At 36.2% G+C, this 18078-nt stretch overlaps 1 protein-coding gene across 2 annotated transcripts; it reads right to left on the reverse strand.

Moving 5' to 3' along the window:
- Positions 1 to 4824: 4824 nt before the first annotated feature.
- On the reverse strand, positions 4825 to 8005 carry LOC120073405 (pentatricopeptide repeat-containing protein At1g09220, mitochondrial-like). Of its 2 annotated transcripts, XM_090311448.1 has the most exons (5): positions 6552 to 8005; positions 6342 to 6452; positions 6013 to 6239; positions 5710 to 5918; positions 4825 to 5187 (listed from the first exon to the last, which is right to left on the reverse strand). In XM_090311448.1, exons 1-2 carry the CDS (start codon positions 7909 to 7911, stop codon positions 6367 to 6369), a joined length of 1446 nt encoding a protein of 481 aa, XP_090167574.1. In that variant the 5' UTR covers positions 7912 to 8005; the 3' UTR covers positions 4825 to 5187; positions 5710 to 5918; positions 6013 to 6239; positions 6342 to 6366. The 2 variants fall into 2 exon arrangements, with proteins under 2 accessions (XP_090167574.1, XP_038882178.1); XM_039026250.2 differs by having other exon boundaries at positions 6342 to 8003.
- Between the last annotated feature and the right edge of the window lie 10073 nt (positions 8006 to 18078).

Consider the following 18078-nt stretch of genomic DNA (forward strand, 5'->3'; position numbering starts at 1 on the left):
CTGCCTATGAAAGCGATCCTTTTATTTGCATGGGTGAGAGTGGCCAGTTTCACCGACTCAATATGCCTACCATTTTGAGAATTCGTTGATTAAAGAGTTGGGAACACAGCTACACAAGAAAAAAATTCACTCATTCACTATTGTTAGGGTAAGTAGAGAAATTGCTCCTTAAGAACTAGTTTCGGGGCTTGAACAATGAGGCACTTCACCCTCTTCTCATCAAAGAGGGATTTAGTTATAGTTGGACTATAACTCATTGTTCATTAGAGAGATTAGTGGTATTTAAAGCGTTATATGTAACTATAGTGGCAAAACGGTAATTTTGGCCTAACTGTACTTACGAGCAATTTGTGAAGAGTCAATATGTTGTTGATTGGTTATATCCAATGGACTTAGAAATATATCTACAATGCAAAGAGTACAGTTGTCAGTCTTTAGTGGAGTGACCGACAATTAATGGAGGTTGATTAATTTAATTAAAGAATTTAATTAATTAATCAAGTACCATTGGAACTTCAATCTATAAGTTCACAATGTCCCATTGTTAGCTCAATTGTGATTAATGAGAATCAAACCAATTTTGGATTAATTTGAGTTGTTCAAATTAATAAAAGGGAATTAATTATATGAGATATAATCAATATAATGTATAATATTCGAATATGATTCAAATATTAATTATATGAATACGATTCATATAAAAACTATAGGTTAAAATTAATGTGGATTTGATTCACTAATTCCGTAGGTTGTATGAGAAATTTATAAACTATAGGTTATATTATATGTGATATAATATAAACTATAGATTATATGTTATATGTGATATAATACATAGTTTTATTAATAATACTTTTTATTTAATTTAAATATTAAATAAAATGAGGAAGTTATCCTCCCCTATCTCTCCACCTACCCTAGGAGTAGTTTACTTTAATTTTTTTAAAAAAAGTTGGGATCATCTTCTTCCTCATTCTTTGGAAAATGTTTGATCTGATTTTTTTCTCTCTGTGAATTTCTCTCATACATCTCCTACTCCCTTCTCCCAAAATTAATCGTTGCGAGCCCACAATTCCACATCGATTCTCCTCATTGAGAATATCAGGGAAGTCTTGTGGTGGTGCGCCCCTTGTTTTTATTGTGTTGCTACATTGGTGAGACGAAAGGGAGACGGAACGTGACCGTTCGTGAGATTGGGTGAGGAAACACGAAGAACTTTTGTATCCAAGATAAGTTCCCAAATTTCTCTCTTTCCTCTCTAAAGCATACTTTGTAATTTGATTTAAGTGTTCATGTGCTTCCACCTAGAATTCAACCCTTTCAGTTGATTTAGAAAATGATAATCGAATAAAAAAAAAATTGTGATTGAAATCAATATCGTTACATGGCTCCAATTTATTCACGATAGAAAAGAAATTCATTTTTATTTTTAATAATATATTTTTTTAAAAAAACTTATTATAACTAAATATAGTTTCCATAGGACTAAAAACGTCCCCCTAAATCTATTGCTTGAATCTATACCATACTATACTCTCTCTATATATAAGGGGCAAAATGGGAAGAATCTTTACATTTCCATTTTGTCCCTTTCTTAAGCGTATACTTATCATAGCTTTAATTTAATGAGTTTTTATTTATTTATTTATTTATATGAAATTCGATTAAATAGTTAGTTATTGATTTATTTCACACCTTTTCGTGATCTAATGGTTAGATGAGTTGTTTTAATATGAAATTTGATTAAATAGTTAGTCACTGATTCACTTCACACCCATTTTAATTAACATTTTTTTAGATTCGTAGCCATTGAAATAAAAGTTTTTTTTTACTAGGTTTTAATTAGATGAGGATTGATTTGATTTTGAAAAATATACAAGGCTTGAGAATCATCAATTAAAAGTAATGTTTTATTTCTTTCAACCCTAAATCTTAATACATTTTTGTTTTTTAAATTTTATGAGTGAAACACTTCGAATTTAGATTTGCATGGATTTAGATTGTATTGAAGAGAAAATTGGATTTTTTTCTTTAATCTTTCATCTGTATCAATTATTTTTTACTTTATTTTTTCCTAGCCATTTAAATTAAACTTGTAATTGATAGTTTTTTATTTTGTTAGATTTTAATAGATGGAAATTTATTCGATTAAGAAGATTTTTTTTTTTAAAAAAAAAACAAACATCAAATATCTTGAGTAGGCATGCATTAAAATGAAAATTATATAATAGAATAACGAAGTATACATAAATAGAAATTGAATATAAATATAGTTCGATACACAGAGTTACTTAAGATAGGATAGAAAACTTTAGATTTTATCACTTAAATGAAACCATTTGATTGGATATTAAAATACTTGTAGTTTATGTTGTACGCACTTAAATAATTTTTTAACGACTTCTTTATTTATTCTTTTAGAAGGGCGTGTGTGATTTAAGGAAATAATTTTAAAAAAAATTTAAAGTTATAATTATTAGTTAACCATTATTTTTTTTTAGAACATATTACTTATTCCATTTTAATATCGAAAAAGGAGTTGCAAATATTAGAGAGATATTAAGTACAAATTAATTTAATTTCATTAATTTTAGTTTTTTTTTTCCAATCTTCATCTCTTGTTCGTTCTATAATATAAAACTTTGTTTTATTTTCACTATATAAATTCAAATCTTTTTTCACTTTTCTTATATTAATGAAATAGCTTTATAATGTTGTTCACTTAATTATCTGGAATTTAAGACACACCTGTCAAAAATATATATTTTTTAAAATCAAATACAGTGAAAAAAAAGGATTTTGGTGGAATATATGGTGTTATTATGTCCTTTTGTATAATTTATTTTGCACAATTTATTCTAATTACATCATATGTATTTTAATTTAATTTATCTATTTATTTTTATATATATATTTTTCTCTTTTTACAATTTTAAACTTTATGTCAACTATTTAAATTTTAAATTTAATTACAAGTATAACCATTTAAAAATTTATTTCCCTTTTAAATTATCTAAAATATTTTTAACAACATTCAAATATCTCATTTTCGACAATAAATTACTTATTGTATGTCAAATATTCATTAATTAAACTCCACAATTGAATCAAAATTTTGTGTGAAAAAAATAAATAAATCACACTTTAAAATTTATGTAAAAACATCTGAAGAGGAAAAAAAAATAAAAAAATAAATAAGAAACCCTAATAAACCCGTATAAATTGGGCGGAACCAAAACCCTAAAATCAGTAACTACTTGATCTTATCAGAGCCGGGACTGAGAATTTGGGAATGGCGGTTCCATGGCTAATAATACCTCGATTCCCTTTCTCTTCCTCTCCAGCACGGCGGAGCCACCCTCCTTTTTTGCCAAGGCTGCTTTGGAGGCTCTGCCATGGCTGAAGGGTTAGATTCACAGGAAGTTCTTGGTACTTAGTCTGGTCTACTTCACCCTTTCTTTTGTTCCAGCAATGACGACTGCCTGCCGTCGGAGCCGCCGTTCAATTTGACTCGGCGATGATGGCTACGCAGGCTTGTACCATAAACATCTCCTCTTTTGGTTTTTGTGCTTTTCTTCGTTCTTTCGCCCTCTCTCTCTTTTTATCCGTGTTTTAGTGTACTAGTTCATAAGTTTAGTTGGAGGTTGTTTTAGGTTTTGGTTTTTGGATAGTTCAGATAGTTTATCATGTTTCGCAAATCATGATTTATGTGACTGAACTGTGTAGGACATTTGAATGTAGGAACATATTCAGATAATCTTGCAATCGTAAACTATTGTTTGATGTGCTCATAAGCTTTCATTCATCTTTCTTTTTATGAACTGATTTGTAGTTTCTTTTCTTTCCATGTCCCTTCTTCGAATACAGTAGTATAGAGATTCTCACTTTTATGCTCAAAACAGATTTGTTGTTAACTTGTTGAGATTTTTAGGTTAATTTTATGGTTATGACATTGGATTTTGAGGTTCAGTTGATCTGAAAAGTTCCATTTTTGTTTGGCTAAACTACAAAAACTACCCTGAACGTTGTTATATGTTAGTTATTTGTTGCAATATTACCTAGAAACAATGTGGTAGAAATTAAGACAGACCCAAAGACTACCGGGTCCCAAATGCTTAATTTTCATATATCATAATGAATTTCCAGTAATTTTGAAATATTTATGGAAGATGATGGTAATATTATAACTTTTGAAAGAATGAGTAGGAATTCTATTTAAAGTTGAGGGTTGTTTTCTGTTTTCTGTTTTGTTTTGTATTTTAGCATTTTTCTTTTACTTTTGGTCTTTCTGAAGTAGAACACATGCATTTATTGGTGTTTTGAGTTGTGTAGATTGATAACTTTTTCAAACATAATTTTTTATTTCCCATTGAAAATTGATAGCAGCAGGAGCCGTTGCCATACCTTTCTGAGTCCATTTGGAATGGTTTTCTATAAAAGGATATTTACTTGTTCTTAGAACATGTCTCAGACAACCAATGTGAATTTGTTTCAGACCATAAATCCAGTTTCTTAGAACATGTCTCAGACACAACCAATGTGAATTTGTTACGAAGATGCTCTCCTTTCTAACTATTGATTTTGGGGAGCTGTGAATTGGATCAAACTGGATGAAGTTTCTCTGACCATAAATCCAGTTTCAAGTTTATTTTTTCCTTATTTTTTTGTTTAGAAAAATGCAGTAAAGCAACTACTTCTAAATTAAAGCAGAGGAAATCCAGGCAGGAAGTTGATACATAGAGAGACCCCAAAAAATGCTCTAAAAGACAACGAAGAGAAAATGGGATGCCAGCAATTTCTTCAATGATACATCGGGAGGACCTGGACAGATCAATCTTGCCTCTGTTCAAAGATAGAATTAAAGAAGCTAGTTCAAAATCCATGGTTGCAGAAGATGGTTGATTTACCTATGCTGTCAATATGTCTATCAAGCTTTGTATTTGAATACTTTTTACGTACAAACTGACTTATTTTGCATTGGGATATTGCTGGAAGAGCATGTTCCAATTGGATGGCAGCCGAGCTGCACTTATGTTTTTCCTTTGCTGGAATATGAAATGCTGTATGTGTAATGTAATTATGCTGAAATAGAGTTGATATTCTCCCATGGTTTATGAACTCCAGCAGAATTTAAAGGGTAAAGCACAGCCTAACTCCATGACAACTCCCAAAGCTCCAAGTTTGATCCTGCAATTTCAATTCCTAGCTTCATCTGCTATGACTGTCCTTATGTAATTGTACTTATCGATAAAGTGATGTATCCAAAGCCAGTATGTAAACTATTAACATTCTCTTACTTATAATAAGACCCACATGATTACTTTCATTATCCAGGCCATAAATCAGAGTTATAAATATGAATTCAAAGCAATGAACCAAACTATGACAATGACCTGTATACTATCGATTGACGCCTGGTAGATGTTCAAATCTCTTGCAACTCAAAATAATCCAAAAATACAAATGCACCTTCAATCAAGAGGTTATGAGTTTTGGAATGGTGTTGTATGAACTCTCAACTTGTATCTATTTTCCTAAGTTATGATACGAAGGGGTTTACTATGTATTTCTAAAACCCTCCAATGAATTATTAGATTATTTTTTAAGTTTTGGAGCTTACTAACTCGAGCACATAAATGAGAGAAATGTCTGAGAGAGCCACACGTGAACCCTTCATGTGTGTCTAGAAGTCAAAAGTAGAGGCGTTACCTTCATTCCTTGGTTAACCTTTAAATTACGTGGTTCTACCCTTTTGTGGACTGCAATCTTGAACCACCAAAAATTGTTTGTCAAGCATTACACTTCTTCTCTTGCACAAGTTCTTTTGAAGTCTTCTCACTCGTCTATCTTTTGCAGTTGTTCGTGGTGCTGGATGGTATCAACTGAGATGGAGCGAGTCAGCTTGAGCAGCTTCCCAACTAAAAATCAACATCGTTAGTAATTGGAATACTTCTTAGCACACTCAACATGAAAACAGAAACTAGCCAGTGGATGGTAGAGAAAGGAACTTACAATTTATTGGCTCGAATACCCAAATCAAACCCTCATCATTATTCTTCATGTAAATAGGCAAAATTTATAGGCAATAATTGGTTACTTCAACCAATAATTTCTCACGTCCAAGAGGTCCATTCCATGCTTGTAGTAGATCCATTATCATACTGATCCGTAGCTTCCTCGATAATCCTCGCTCCGATATTGCAATTCTGCCTCATTCATATCAGAATTCCTTGCCAAAGCTGTACACATGAAGAAAATCTATGTGCTTCAGTTCATACTCAACTGAAATGAATTGGCAAGGGAATTGGATTAGTATTGGTGAGGTTTATAGAACAATTTACTTTTTCCAACAAATGCTTATTAACTTTAGACAAGGCTTTCTCCTGGAATTTTGGAGAAATTGCTAGAATCCATCAATCTTCTCCATTTCTCAGCATCTCCATATTTTCCAGCTGCAGCAAAAATGTTAGACATGAGCACATAATCACCCCCATATGCTCCCTCCATGTTCAATAGCCTCTGTGTTACCCTCTCAGCAATCGATACATTACCATGAAAACTACAGGCACCTAAAAGCGTCCTCCAAATAACGACATTGGTAATCTCCATAGGTATCTCCAAAGCTATCTTTTCAGCTTCTTCAAGCCTCCCTGCTCTTCCCAACATGTCTATTAAACTCCCATAGTGCATTATATCTGGCTCAATCTGATACTCATCAACCATCTTTTGAAAAAACTCTAGACCTTCCTTAACCAGTCCTCCATGGCTGCAAGCACTTAAAATGCTCAAGAACGTGACCCGGTTCGGATCATGGCCTTCTTTCTTCATAATTTCAAAACTCTCCATAGCTTCTTTTCCCATTCCATGCATTGTGAATCCTGAGATTATCGACGTCCAAGATACCAAATTCTTCCTTTCAGCTGACATTTCTTCAAACACCCTTGATGCACTAAAAATACAACCACATTTCGCATAACAATCAATCAATGAGTTAGCAATGCGTATATCAGATACCTTAAACCCTTTCTTCTCTGCATAAGCATGTACAGATTGACAAATCTTAAGACCCCCAAGATTTGAAATGGAAGGGAAAATAGTTAAAAGCGTTATTTCAGTAGGCTCCACACCATAATGAGCCACCATTGTCCAAAATAAACCCACAGCTTCCTCATGCCTATTTAGACGAGTATATCCATCGATTATAGCAGTCCAAGACACAACATTCCGAATCGGCATCTGATCAAAAACAGCACGAGCCCGTCCAAGCTCACCCAACTTAACCAAACCAGTAATCAACACATTCCAAGTGACAGAGCTTCGGTCAGGCATTTCGTCGAACACCTTCAGAGCATCAAGCAAAAACCCAGAAGCGGCATACATACGTAGAATTGCAGTTTGAACATAAACATGGGAAGGAAAGCCTAGCTTGAGAGTAAGAGTGTGGAGTTGAAGCCCAGGTCCGGCGAGCTCCAAATCGGCGCAAGAATGGAGGAGGAAGGAATAGGCGAAAGTATCGTAGGCGGGGGGAATGTGAGGAAAGCGGCGGAGGGGTTGGTAGAGAGGGTAGCAATGGAGTAATGTGTTGCAGAGAAGGATGAAATTGGTGGTGGCGTTGAGAAGTAAGCCGGAAGTGATGATGAAAGAGCGAATTCGTTGGGTGGCTTTGTGGGTGGTGGCGTATTTAATTACCTGAGAGATTAAGAGCGGCGGCGAGCGGCGGAGAGAGTTGGATGCGGCGGAGGGAGAGATTGATTTGATTGGAAGAGATGAAGAGAATGAAAGGAATTGAAGATTTTCAAACGCTGAGAAAGTTTGAGAGGAGAGGAACTTGCATCCCTTCCATAAGCTCCGCATACTTTGGATCTGAAACCACTGACCTGTCCCATTCCCACATGATTGTAAAGTTTTCATTTTCAACTATAAACGGTTATCTCGAGACCTACCTAAGTTCGGTCTAGGTCTAACCCAATGCATTTAGCAGTTAACTCTTGTTTTTAGACCCACCTTGGACTAACCTTTCCATCTTAATCAGGATGAGTGTAGGATTCAAATTTTCCATCTCTCAAATCGAATTTATGATCATTTGATCGATGATGACATCTCATCATTTCCGAAACGTACGTGATTTATTTTATTTTTTTTTTATTGTCGATTGGTTTTGAGATGAAATCTTATATTTATTTAATATGGTATCAAAACTCGTAAATGTCAAACAAGTACTTAGTAAAAAAAAAAAAAAAAGAATTCGACCTAGAAATACACATTTTGAAAAGACATGTTGAGAACTCTATAATAAAAAGATTGAAAGGTCTCATAATTTTTAAATATACCTAAATCACTTCTTTCATTAATTGTCATTTTTTTTTATCGTCAATTGGTTTTGAGTTCGAATTCATATTTACCTTTATGGGTGTTTTTGGGTTGGGTTGGGTTGAAGCACTTTTTGGACCCAATCCAATTCTTTTGGTTATGAGTTTTTTTTAACTCAAATAACCCTTATTATATAATGAACCCAACCTAACTCAACCATGAACTATTTGGATTAGGTTGGTTCGGGTTGCTCGAGTCATTTGTTTCAATTTTTTTTATAATAAAAATAAGTAAAATGTTAAATGAAATATTTTATTTAAGTACTTTCATGTATTGAATTAAGATTAACAACTCAATTTGAATTTATATTATGAAAATCAAAGTGCTAACAAATTATTTTAAGGAGTTGTTGGAGAATAAATTATCTAAAAAAATCATGATACTAAATCAAATTAAAATCAATATATGAAGTTGTTGAAGGAGAAATTTTGTACCAATCACAAATTGCTATGTCATTCACAAAATTAATGATGAAACTTCAAATAATTGAACTTGGAACCAATTAGAAGTTGACATGTGCCCTTAAATTGAAGTTGAATACATAAATTGACAAAGTCCAATGATGTCGTCTGTTTTCATCACAAATACTAGATTGAGTGAAATTAATTTGACCCTATTTAATATTATAATTTGGGTTAAAGTCTAGTTGAGCAAAAAAAATAGGCTTAATTTGGCCCAAAGGCCAAAGTAGGTTCAAATCCAACTAATTGGGCCTAAGGGCCAGACTTATGGACCAACTAAGCCTAAGCCCATGAAACCTACTAGAAAACTCTATAAATAGAGGAACTTTCTTCATTTATGGGAACCAACAATTTTATTTCAGAGAGGTCAAAGAGAATTCTCCCAAGACTTCTAGACTCCTGAAGCTGCACACACCTCACAAGTCTCTTGAAGATACAAGAACCTTTCCAAGACTTCAACTTCAAGAAAATCACGTGCTTCACTTCTTCAAGTCAAGCGTACACATTCAACTGAGAGAGGATCAGAGGATCAAGTACTAAAGATCGAACCACATCGCATCAAATCAACATCAATGCAAGTTCCAATCCACGAAAAAAATTTCTCAGGAAACCTCATGCGAACAAATTGGCGTGCCTAATGGGACCTCTCTACCTCTCATATTTCTCTCAACATTCAAGCAAATCGATAGCATCTAAGAAAGCCGCATTCAGGGTGTCTTTCACAAGCAACTCCTACACGGGGCCTGTCACTCACAGTCGTTCAAAGGAAGTTATGCAGGAACAAAAGCAAGGTTCTATCATCGCGCATAACATTTTGAAACAGATGATGGAGTCACCTAAAGGCATGATTTTCATCAAGGAAAATCCCTTATTCGACAACTCTACTTCTGCCTCTATCAAGTTAAAAAGGGAATCACACCCAGACGTGATTTCTATCATGATGGTGGATGTAACAGCCGAGGAAACCATGACAGAAATGGAAAGAAAGATAAAATTTCTAATGAAAGCTGTTGAGGAGCGAGATCATGAGATCGCTGCCTTGAGAGAATAGATGCAGGTTTGGGAAGTTACTGAATCGATCCAAATTCCCGCTGTCAAAGGAAATGACAAAGAGAAAACCGTGTTGCAAAATAATCAACTACAACAATCAAGTTCTGTTGCCTCCCTATCGGTCCAACAGTTGCAAGATATGATTATGACCTCTATAAAGGGCTCAGTATGGAGGCCCATCTTAGACCTCTTTTATGTATTCCAAGGCATACACCCAGAGAATTGATAGCTTGAGAATGCCTGCTGGGTACTAACCTTCGAAGTTCTAGCAATTAGATGAAAAGGACAACCCGAAGCAACATATTGCCTACTTTGTTGAAATATGTGAGAACCAGAGGAGATCTGCTAGTCAAGCAGTTTTTCAGAATCCTAAAAGGAAACGCTTTTGACTGGAACACTAACCTGGAGCCTGAGGTGATCGATAGCTGGGAGCAACTTGAAAGAGAATTTCCAAAACGCTTCTATAGCACCAGATGCACTATCAATATGATGGAGCTGGAAAACGCCAAGCAACGGAAAGGGGATCCGGTCATCGACTATATTAACTGATGGAGGGCTTTGAGTTTGGCTGAAAAGACTGACTCACCGAGCTGTCTGTTGTAGAAATGTGCACCCAAGGTATGCATTGAGGACTTCTCTACATTCTACAGGGAATAAAGCCCCGTACATTTGAAGAATTAGTGACTCACGCCCACAGTATGGAGTTGAGCTTCGTCAATAGGGGAACGAAGAATTTTCTAATCCCTGAAGTGAAGAAGGACAAGAAAGAAAGAAAGAGCGTCGAAAAGACTGCAAAAAGCGCCACGAAGGAATCAATGATTGTTAATACGACCCCGCAGAAATTTTCTTCAAAAGGAAAAGAGAAGAAAGTTGAGAAGAAAGACGAGGGAGGTGAAAGACGTCGCTTAACTTTAAAAGAGAGGCAGGAAAAAGTTTATCCGTTTCCCGACTCTGATGTTGCAGATATGCTTGAGCAACTGCTAGAAAAGCAACTTATCCAACTACCAGAATGCAAATGATTGGAGTAAGTAGGGAGAGTGGATGATCTTAACTACTGTTAATATCAGAAGGTCGTTAGTCACCCAGTAAAAAAATGTTTCGTGCTGAAGGAGTTGATTCTAAGGTTGGCTCGTGAGAGGAAGATTGAGATGGATCTGGGCGAGGTTGCTCAAACAAATCATGCCACAGTGACAGGTTCATCTCTGTAATAATCGGATGAACTGAGTTGTAGACATGAAAGCGTAAGAACTCAACAGGATCCCCCTCGAATCAGAAAAAAAGAGGGTAACTTTGAATGCTCCAACATCGACCATATGTTATGATGAAAGAGAGAGTTTAGTCTAGTTTGGGACCCTCAAACCTGTGGTCGTCCGAATTCAGTAAGAGATCAGAATGACAAATTTTCAAAAAAGAGAAGAACATATTGATAGTGACGACGATGAAGGATAGATTCTCATAACGCGTCGAAAGAAGAGAAAGTCGAGTCCTATCCAAAAAGAGTCGTGCTCCTATCGAGTTACAAAAGAGGGAACAAGACTCAGAGATGGAAAGGAAAAAAAGAAGGCTTGGATGCCCAGACTTGTTGAGGAGGAAGATGAGGACTTCTTCCAACCTAGGCTACAAGTGACGTTTGTAGATTTACTACCAGAGAACTTCTATGGCCGCTATTCGAGGAAAGCGCCAGAGGTTGTTGCATTTCATGCCATCAGCACGTCAAAAGAAGAGGATACTCCTCTATGTTCATAGAAAGTGATGGAAGAATAAAAAAACTTACTATCGTTTAGCATAGATGACCTATTATCACTCCCTCAAGGAATTAAGATGACCCTCATCAACGCTTGTTAGAGTCTAATGCATCTAGTGTGCCGACCTTTATGACGCGTGCGTATACCTCTTGTTGTACATCCATAGGTTTCTCAGGGATCTACTGTTGGGATCAAAGTTGCATAATAGGCCTCTGTACATCTCAGGATACGTTCAAGAACAAAGAGTTGGACGAATTTTCATCGACAATGGATCAATTGTCAACCTAAGATGAATATGAAGCAATTGGGCATCCTCATGGAAAAATTGTCAAACAACAAGTTGGTAATTTAAGGTTGCAACTAAGGCAACCAAAGGGCGATAGACATGATACACTTAGAACTCCTTATTGGTGACTTAAAGACAATGCGTTGTTTCATGTCATAGACTCGAAGACCACTTATAAGCTACTGTTGGGACGTCCTTGGATTCATGGAAATGGGGTGATAACGTCAATAATGCATCAGTGTTTCAAGTTCTATCAAGAGGAGATTAAGAAAGTTGAAGCAAAATCTAATCCATTTTCAGAAGCCGAGTTTCACTTTGCAGATGCGAAGTTTTATTTGAAGAATGAGGGTGTTGGTGAGGTAATGCTATGGAGACTCTATTAATAAAGCATGAAGGTGAATCCAAGTCGAAATCACAAACAGATGCAGGGAAGGAAACAAGTGACAAGGCACGAGCCTCTAGCTCGAAAGAAGGTGAGGCATCCACTAGAGTTACAAAGACACCAATTTTAAAAGATGAAAAGGCTCATAGTCCTCCAATATTGCACTATGTTCCTTTTTCGAGGCACAAGAAGGGTGAGTCACCTTTTATGGAGTGCTTAAAAGGCTTGAAGGTCGGGGATATTTAAATCTTAAAAGAAAGTTTTGCTACACCATTCACGCCGATAACGAAGCAAGACATCCATGAACCTAAGGGAGACGTGACAAAGGTAAATCTGCTCGAAACACGAACGAAAGACGAATTACTGGCAAAAGCATGGTATGACTTCACAACTCACACCAAATTTAAGAGTTTTAGAATTTATGAGCGACCCGTTTTCTTTGACCCAAAAGAAGCTTTTACAAGAGGGGCATGCTATACCTGCATCGAGGAAGAGACTTGGATATAAGTCGTCAGAGCCAATTCGCATAACCAGAAAGGCGAAGGAAAAGGTGGTCAATAGCAATCACATAACTGTAGAAGAAGTCGATGATGCAGGAGAAAAGGAGCACACGGATAAAAGAACCTCAGCCTTCGACTGCAACAAACTGCCTGTCGCGCATGTTTTGGCCTTTGAGAGATTGAGCATGACGAAAGTAAATAGAGAAAGTCTACGCATGACCCCTGGCTTGCAAAGCTTGACTTTGCCTTACAAAGGAGAAGTGTAAATCGTCTGTCAATCTCCGGTAGTAATGTGACCATCAACCTTCGAAAGATTAGGTGTAGTTTTGAAGAAAAGTGAAGGAAAATCCTATGCATCCGTTTTTTATTGCCTTAAGCGCGAGGGTGTTGAGGATCACTTTAGCATGCGTGTCTCCAATGAGATAAAGGGTAAAGAAGAAACTCATTGTGTCGTCCCAATATAGCCATAAGAAAGAAGTCATATCTTGTGCGTCAGTCTGGCGGAGCCTCAACCATAAGAATATTGAAAATCCACCAGGTGAGAAATCATCTTGTGAGGCAAGAAGTGATAGGGAACTTCATAGTACCGTTCCTTCACGAATGAAGAGAAAGACTTTCGTTACTCTCAACACAAGCGAAGTTTAACTGAGTCTTCACTTACCCTCAAAATGGAACCTTAGAGCATGAGAAAGGTGAAATTTCATGTCACCACATTATCATCATCGAAGAGTTCGAAGATGAATAATCGAAGAGGAGGAGGAAGATGCTACACTAGGTCTGGAGGACGGGGGTCAATCCATGATGGACGAACTCAAAGAGGTAAATCTTGGCACAGTAGAGGAACCACGCTCGAGTTTAATCAACGCATCTCTCTCTAGGGAGGAAGAAGGCAAATATATGAGTTTTCTCATTGAATACAGGAATATTTTTTTTTAAGGAAATCGAATTCGAGATTTCCATGAGCGGCGAAATATAGATCATTCCAAATTACAATCATGAATGAACATTACAAATTACAGTGGAAAGATAAACATGCGGTTATACAATCAATATAGAAATTACAACATGAATAACCACAAATGAACAAGGAGAAAACTCTACGAACATTTATAGACTTGTCTCCATGCTCCTTGCTCACGAATGCTCGAACACAGCAACCTTGAGCGCTTGAACAACACGACCACAATACTGCATGAAAACTTCGCACTCGTCCTCAGCGATCGCCTTGGTCACGAACTCCTTAGCAACACGAATGGCCTCCACAGAACCTCAACGGTGTCGAGTTGAGTATGACACCACCAAGAAGGTTACCTTGGTATTCTTGGTGTAAGAATCCAGAGGGTGGGCTCTAGTCGGACTTGGAATGAAGCAGACGAAGGAGGAAAGAACAATCGTGTACACGATTGGGCAAGTGGGAGAAGACAAAAACCTATCACATAAGTCGATGCCCAATCGTTTAGCTAAAGCTAAGCGATCGTCTAGCAAAAGCTAAGCGATCGTTTAGCTCATCGTTTAGCTCAGTGTCTATCGCCTACAAAAAACTACACGATCGTTTACTAAAACACGTTGTCGCTTAGTAAATTAGTATTTACTTGACAAGCACCGTGAGTTTCTTTCTTTTTTTTTGTTGCCGAGAGAAAACTCAAAACCGATTTTCAACCTTTTGTAAAAAACTTTTCAATACATATTAAAATTAGGATAACAATTTTCCTTTTAACTCACGATTACCATGAAAAACCAATAACCATCTACTCAATTGGTTATTAAAGAAAAAGAATTAATTATCCAATAATTATATTATTATAAATATAAATGATAACCAACTTATCATACTATATTTATAACCTATAGTTTTAATATTTCATCTCATGAAACATATAAACCATAGTTCTTTTTCTATTCCATGGTACTTAATGTAAATCTCATTTACATTAATCCTCCATTAGATGTATCTCATACATCAAATCGATTATACCATATATAATCAAAACAACCTCTTGTCAGTTTGAGCATTTCAAATCAACACCAAGAACTGATCCTCAACTGAATCCATTGAGCTACCAAGGGGACCTTATGGACTTGTAGCTCGAAGCTGCAGTGGTACATGAATAACTGACTAAACTCTTTAGTCATGGGATCCACCGTCCGTTAACTGCCAGACACTCCACTAAAGACCGACAACTGAACTCTCCTTACCACAAATATATTATGTATCCATCTTAACCAATCAGCCGACAACCCTTCACAGATTGCTCGTAAGTACAGCTAGGCCAATAACCGTTATGCCCCTATAGTTACATTTGTCTCCTTAAGTATCACTAGTCCCTCTAATGAACATAAGTCATAGTCCTACTATGACTGAGTCTTCTCTTCTAAAGAGAAGCTGTGGCCACTATGTTCAAGCCCCGGAATTCAGCCCTTAAGGGAGCAATCTCTCTACTTATCCTTGTTTCGGGAAATGAGTGAATTCCATCTTGTGGATTGAGTTCCTAGCTCCTAGATCAGACAAGTCCCCAAAAAGGTAGCCATGTTGAGTTGGCAATCTGGCCACTCTCACCCATACTAATCAAAGAACCGCCCTCAAAGACAGGAGTTCCCAAAACACTCAGGATTGGGGTCATGTGACCTATGGTCGTTTAGGTGAGATGCAAATCTCTAGTATCAACGGCGTTATATACAGAGTTTAGTCATTTCGTGGTCCAGGTCTTATACAAACACTTTGTATAGAACACCCCCGTTCGTACGTCTCCACACGAATGGTTAGGATCTACCATCTATAGTAGTTTACAACATGCAAATCTCTACAAAACGAGCCGTATCCGTAGTGTCACCAGGATCAGGTATCCTACCTTAATCCTTATACTACAGACCTATTTAGGTTATTGCTTAAGGCAAATGAGGAGGATTCTCTAATGTTTTGTCAAGCTCAAGTTCGGAGAATTCATCAATCCTCTATCTTCATACTCAAGTTTGGAGGCTTTGCGATGCCATCTATATGCTTAAGTCGTGAAGTCAAGCTTAACGTGGAAGGCGAAAACTCAAGACTGATGCGAAAGGTGGAAAATCAAGTCCGATGCAAACTGGCAGAAATACAAATTTGGTATGACTTTACTTCATCATGTACGATTTGCCAGGCTCTGCCTTATATGCAAGATCACATTCGATCTTCTTGGTTCCACCTCATATGCAAGATTAAGATAAGTCTGTATGGCCTCGATTCATCTGCAAGATCAAGTCCGGTCTACCTGAATTCGCCTCATATGCGAGATCAAGTCCAATCTGCCTAGCTGTGCCTCAATACGCGGGATCAAGTCTAGTCCGCCTCTCCACCTCATATGCGAGATCAAGTCCAATTTGCTTAGATCCGCCTCATATGTGAGATCAAGACCAGTGTGCTAGGTTCTACTTCATATGCGAGAGCAAGTCTGGTTTGTAATGTTTTACCTCATCTGCAAGATCATGTCCGGTCTGTCTGGCTGTACTTCATACGTAGAATTAAGTCCGGTTTGCCTCTCAACCTCATATGCGAGATTAAGTTCGGTCTGCCTGACTTCGCCTCATATGCAAGATTAAGTCAAGTCTACATGGCTCTTCTTCATCTGCATGATCAAGTCCGGTCTGTTTGAATCCGCCTCATATGTGAGTTCAAGTCCGACCTGCTAGGTTCTACCTTATATGCGAGATCAAGTATGGTTTGTAATATTTTGCCTCACCTGCGAGATCAAGTCCGGTCTACCTAGTTGTGCCTCATATGCGGGATCAGTCCAATTTTCCTCTCTGCCTCATATGCGAGATTAAGTTCGATTTGTCTAACTCCGCCTTATATGCGAGATTAAGTCTAGTCTACCTAGCTCCACTTCGAAGCTCGATGCCATATCCGCCTCATCTTAAAAACTCGATGTCGTATCTGCTTAATCTTCAAAGTCAGATCAAGGAGTGGCATAATAAGGTTGTTTAGACCTTTTCGGGGTCATCTCTATGTGAACCAAACCATGATATAATAATGGATCAAGAAGTGATGTAATAGGGTTGTTTAGACCTTTTTGGGTCATCCCTACGTTGATCAAGAAGTGACGATGTAATAGGGTTGTTTAGACCTTTCCGGGGTCATCCCTTTCTTGATCTAGAAGTGATGTAATAGGGTGATGGAGTAAACATGAATAAAGCGGAAGCAAATAAAATCATTAAGCACTCTAATTACACTAAATTTGAGTTACAAACATGCTTAAAAAAAGTTTCAATAGAAAGAAGGCTTCATATGTATACATTTGTAGAATTCATCTTAATTCTTGTAGAACTCCACAAATTTAAGCTTCAAATCTTGAGTAGACCACTAGGAGAATCTTCTCTACTATTCTTAGCCTTGGATTGAGTGGTGGAAACTCTCAATTGAGAGGGATTTTGAGAGTTTGAGAGAGTTTGAAAGCCAAATTATTTTTGCTTGAAAAACTCAGAAAAAACAATTGCATGCCCTTTAAACTTATGAAAGATGAAGTAATTAACAAGTTTAAACATGCAAGCACTCATACATTCAACCAATTGATACAATAATTAGCACTTAGTGAGTGGGCAATGTGTCAAAATGTGGAAAACTCCACTACCAACATCAAATGTTGGATTTTTCCATTATAACCAATTTCAAACAAAAATAGTTTAATTCAAATTTATAATTTGATTAAATTAAGATAAAATTCGATTTCCAAAATTGAATTTCTTAATTTGAAATTGATATAATTAAATAATTAATTAAACAACTTTAATTAATTAAATAATAATAATTTAATATAAAATATTAAATTAATGAAACACCTAATTTAAACATGAATCCTATTCATGTAACCAATATTTAAATCAACATTTAAATATTTTAAACTCTCCAAATACGTTTAATTTTGATAAAATTAAATGTTTAATTATATTGAATATAATTATTCAAACCCTAAAATTGAATTTGAATATTTCAAATTCAAACCTTAATTCCAAATTTGAACACTTCAAACTCGCTCAATTTTCTAATCCAAGGTTTAATCTTTTACAAGCTAGTTGAGGGCCCTTATAGACCTACAGATCATGAGCTCCAATAATATAAGATTAATTGATTAAACTCTCTAATCCGAATTAATCAATATCCGTTAACCAACGAGACACACCTCTATAGCTCGATGGTTGCAGTCTCCTCACTGTAGATATATTTTTGCCCACTTGATTTAACCATAATTAGTAAGTCGACCATACATAGGTTGTTCGTAATAACGACTGGGTTAAATGCTGTTTTACCCTCGAA

This window comes from Benincasa hispida, chromosome 3, assembly GCF_027475165.1.
Source record: "Benincasa hispida cultivar pf3 chromosome 3, pf3_genome.v1.1, whole genome shotgun sequence".
Lineage (NCBI taxonomy): Eukaryota > Viridiplantae > Streptophyta > Magnoliopsida > Cucurbitales > Cucurbitaceae > Benincasa > Benincasa hispida.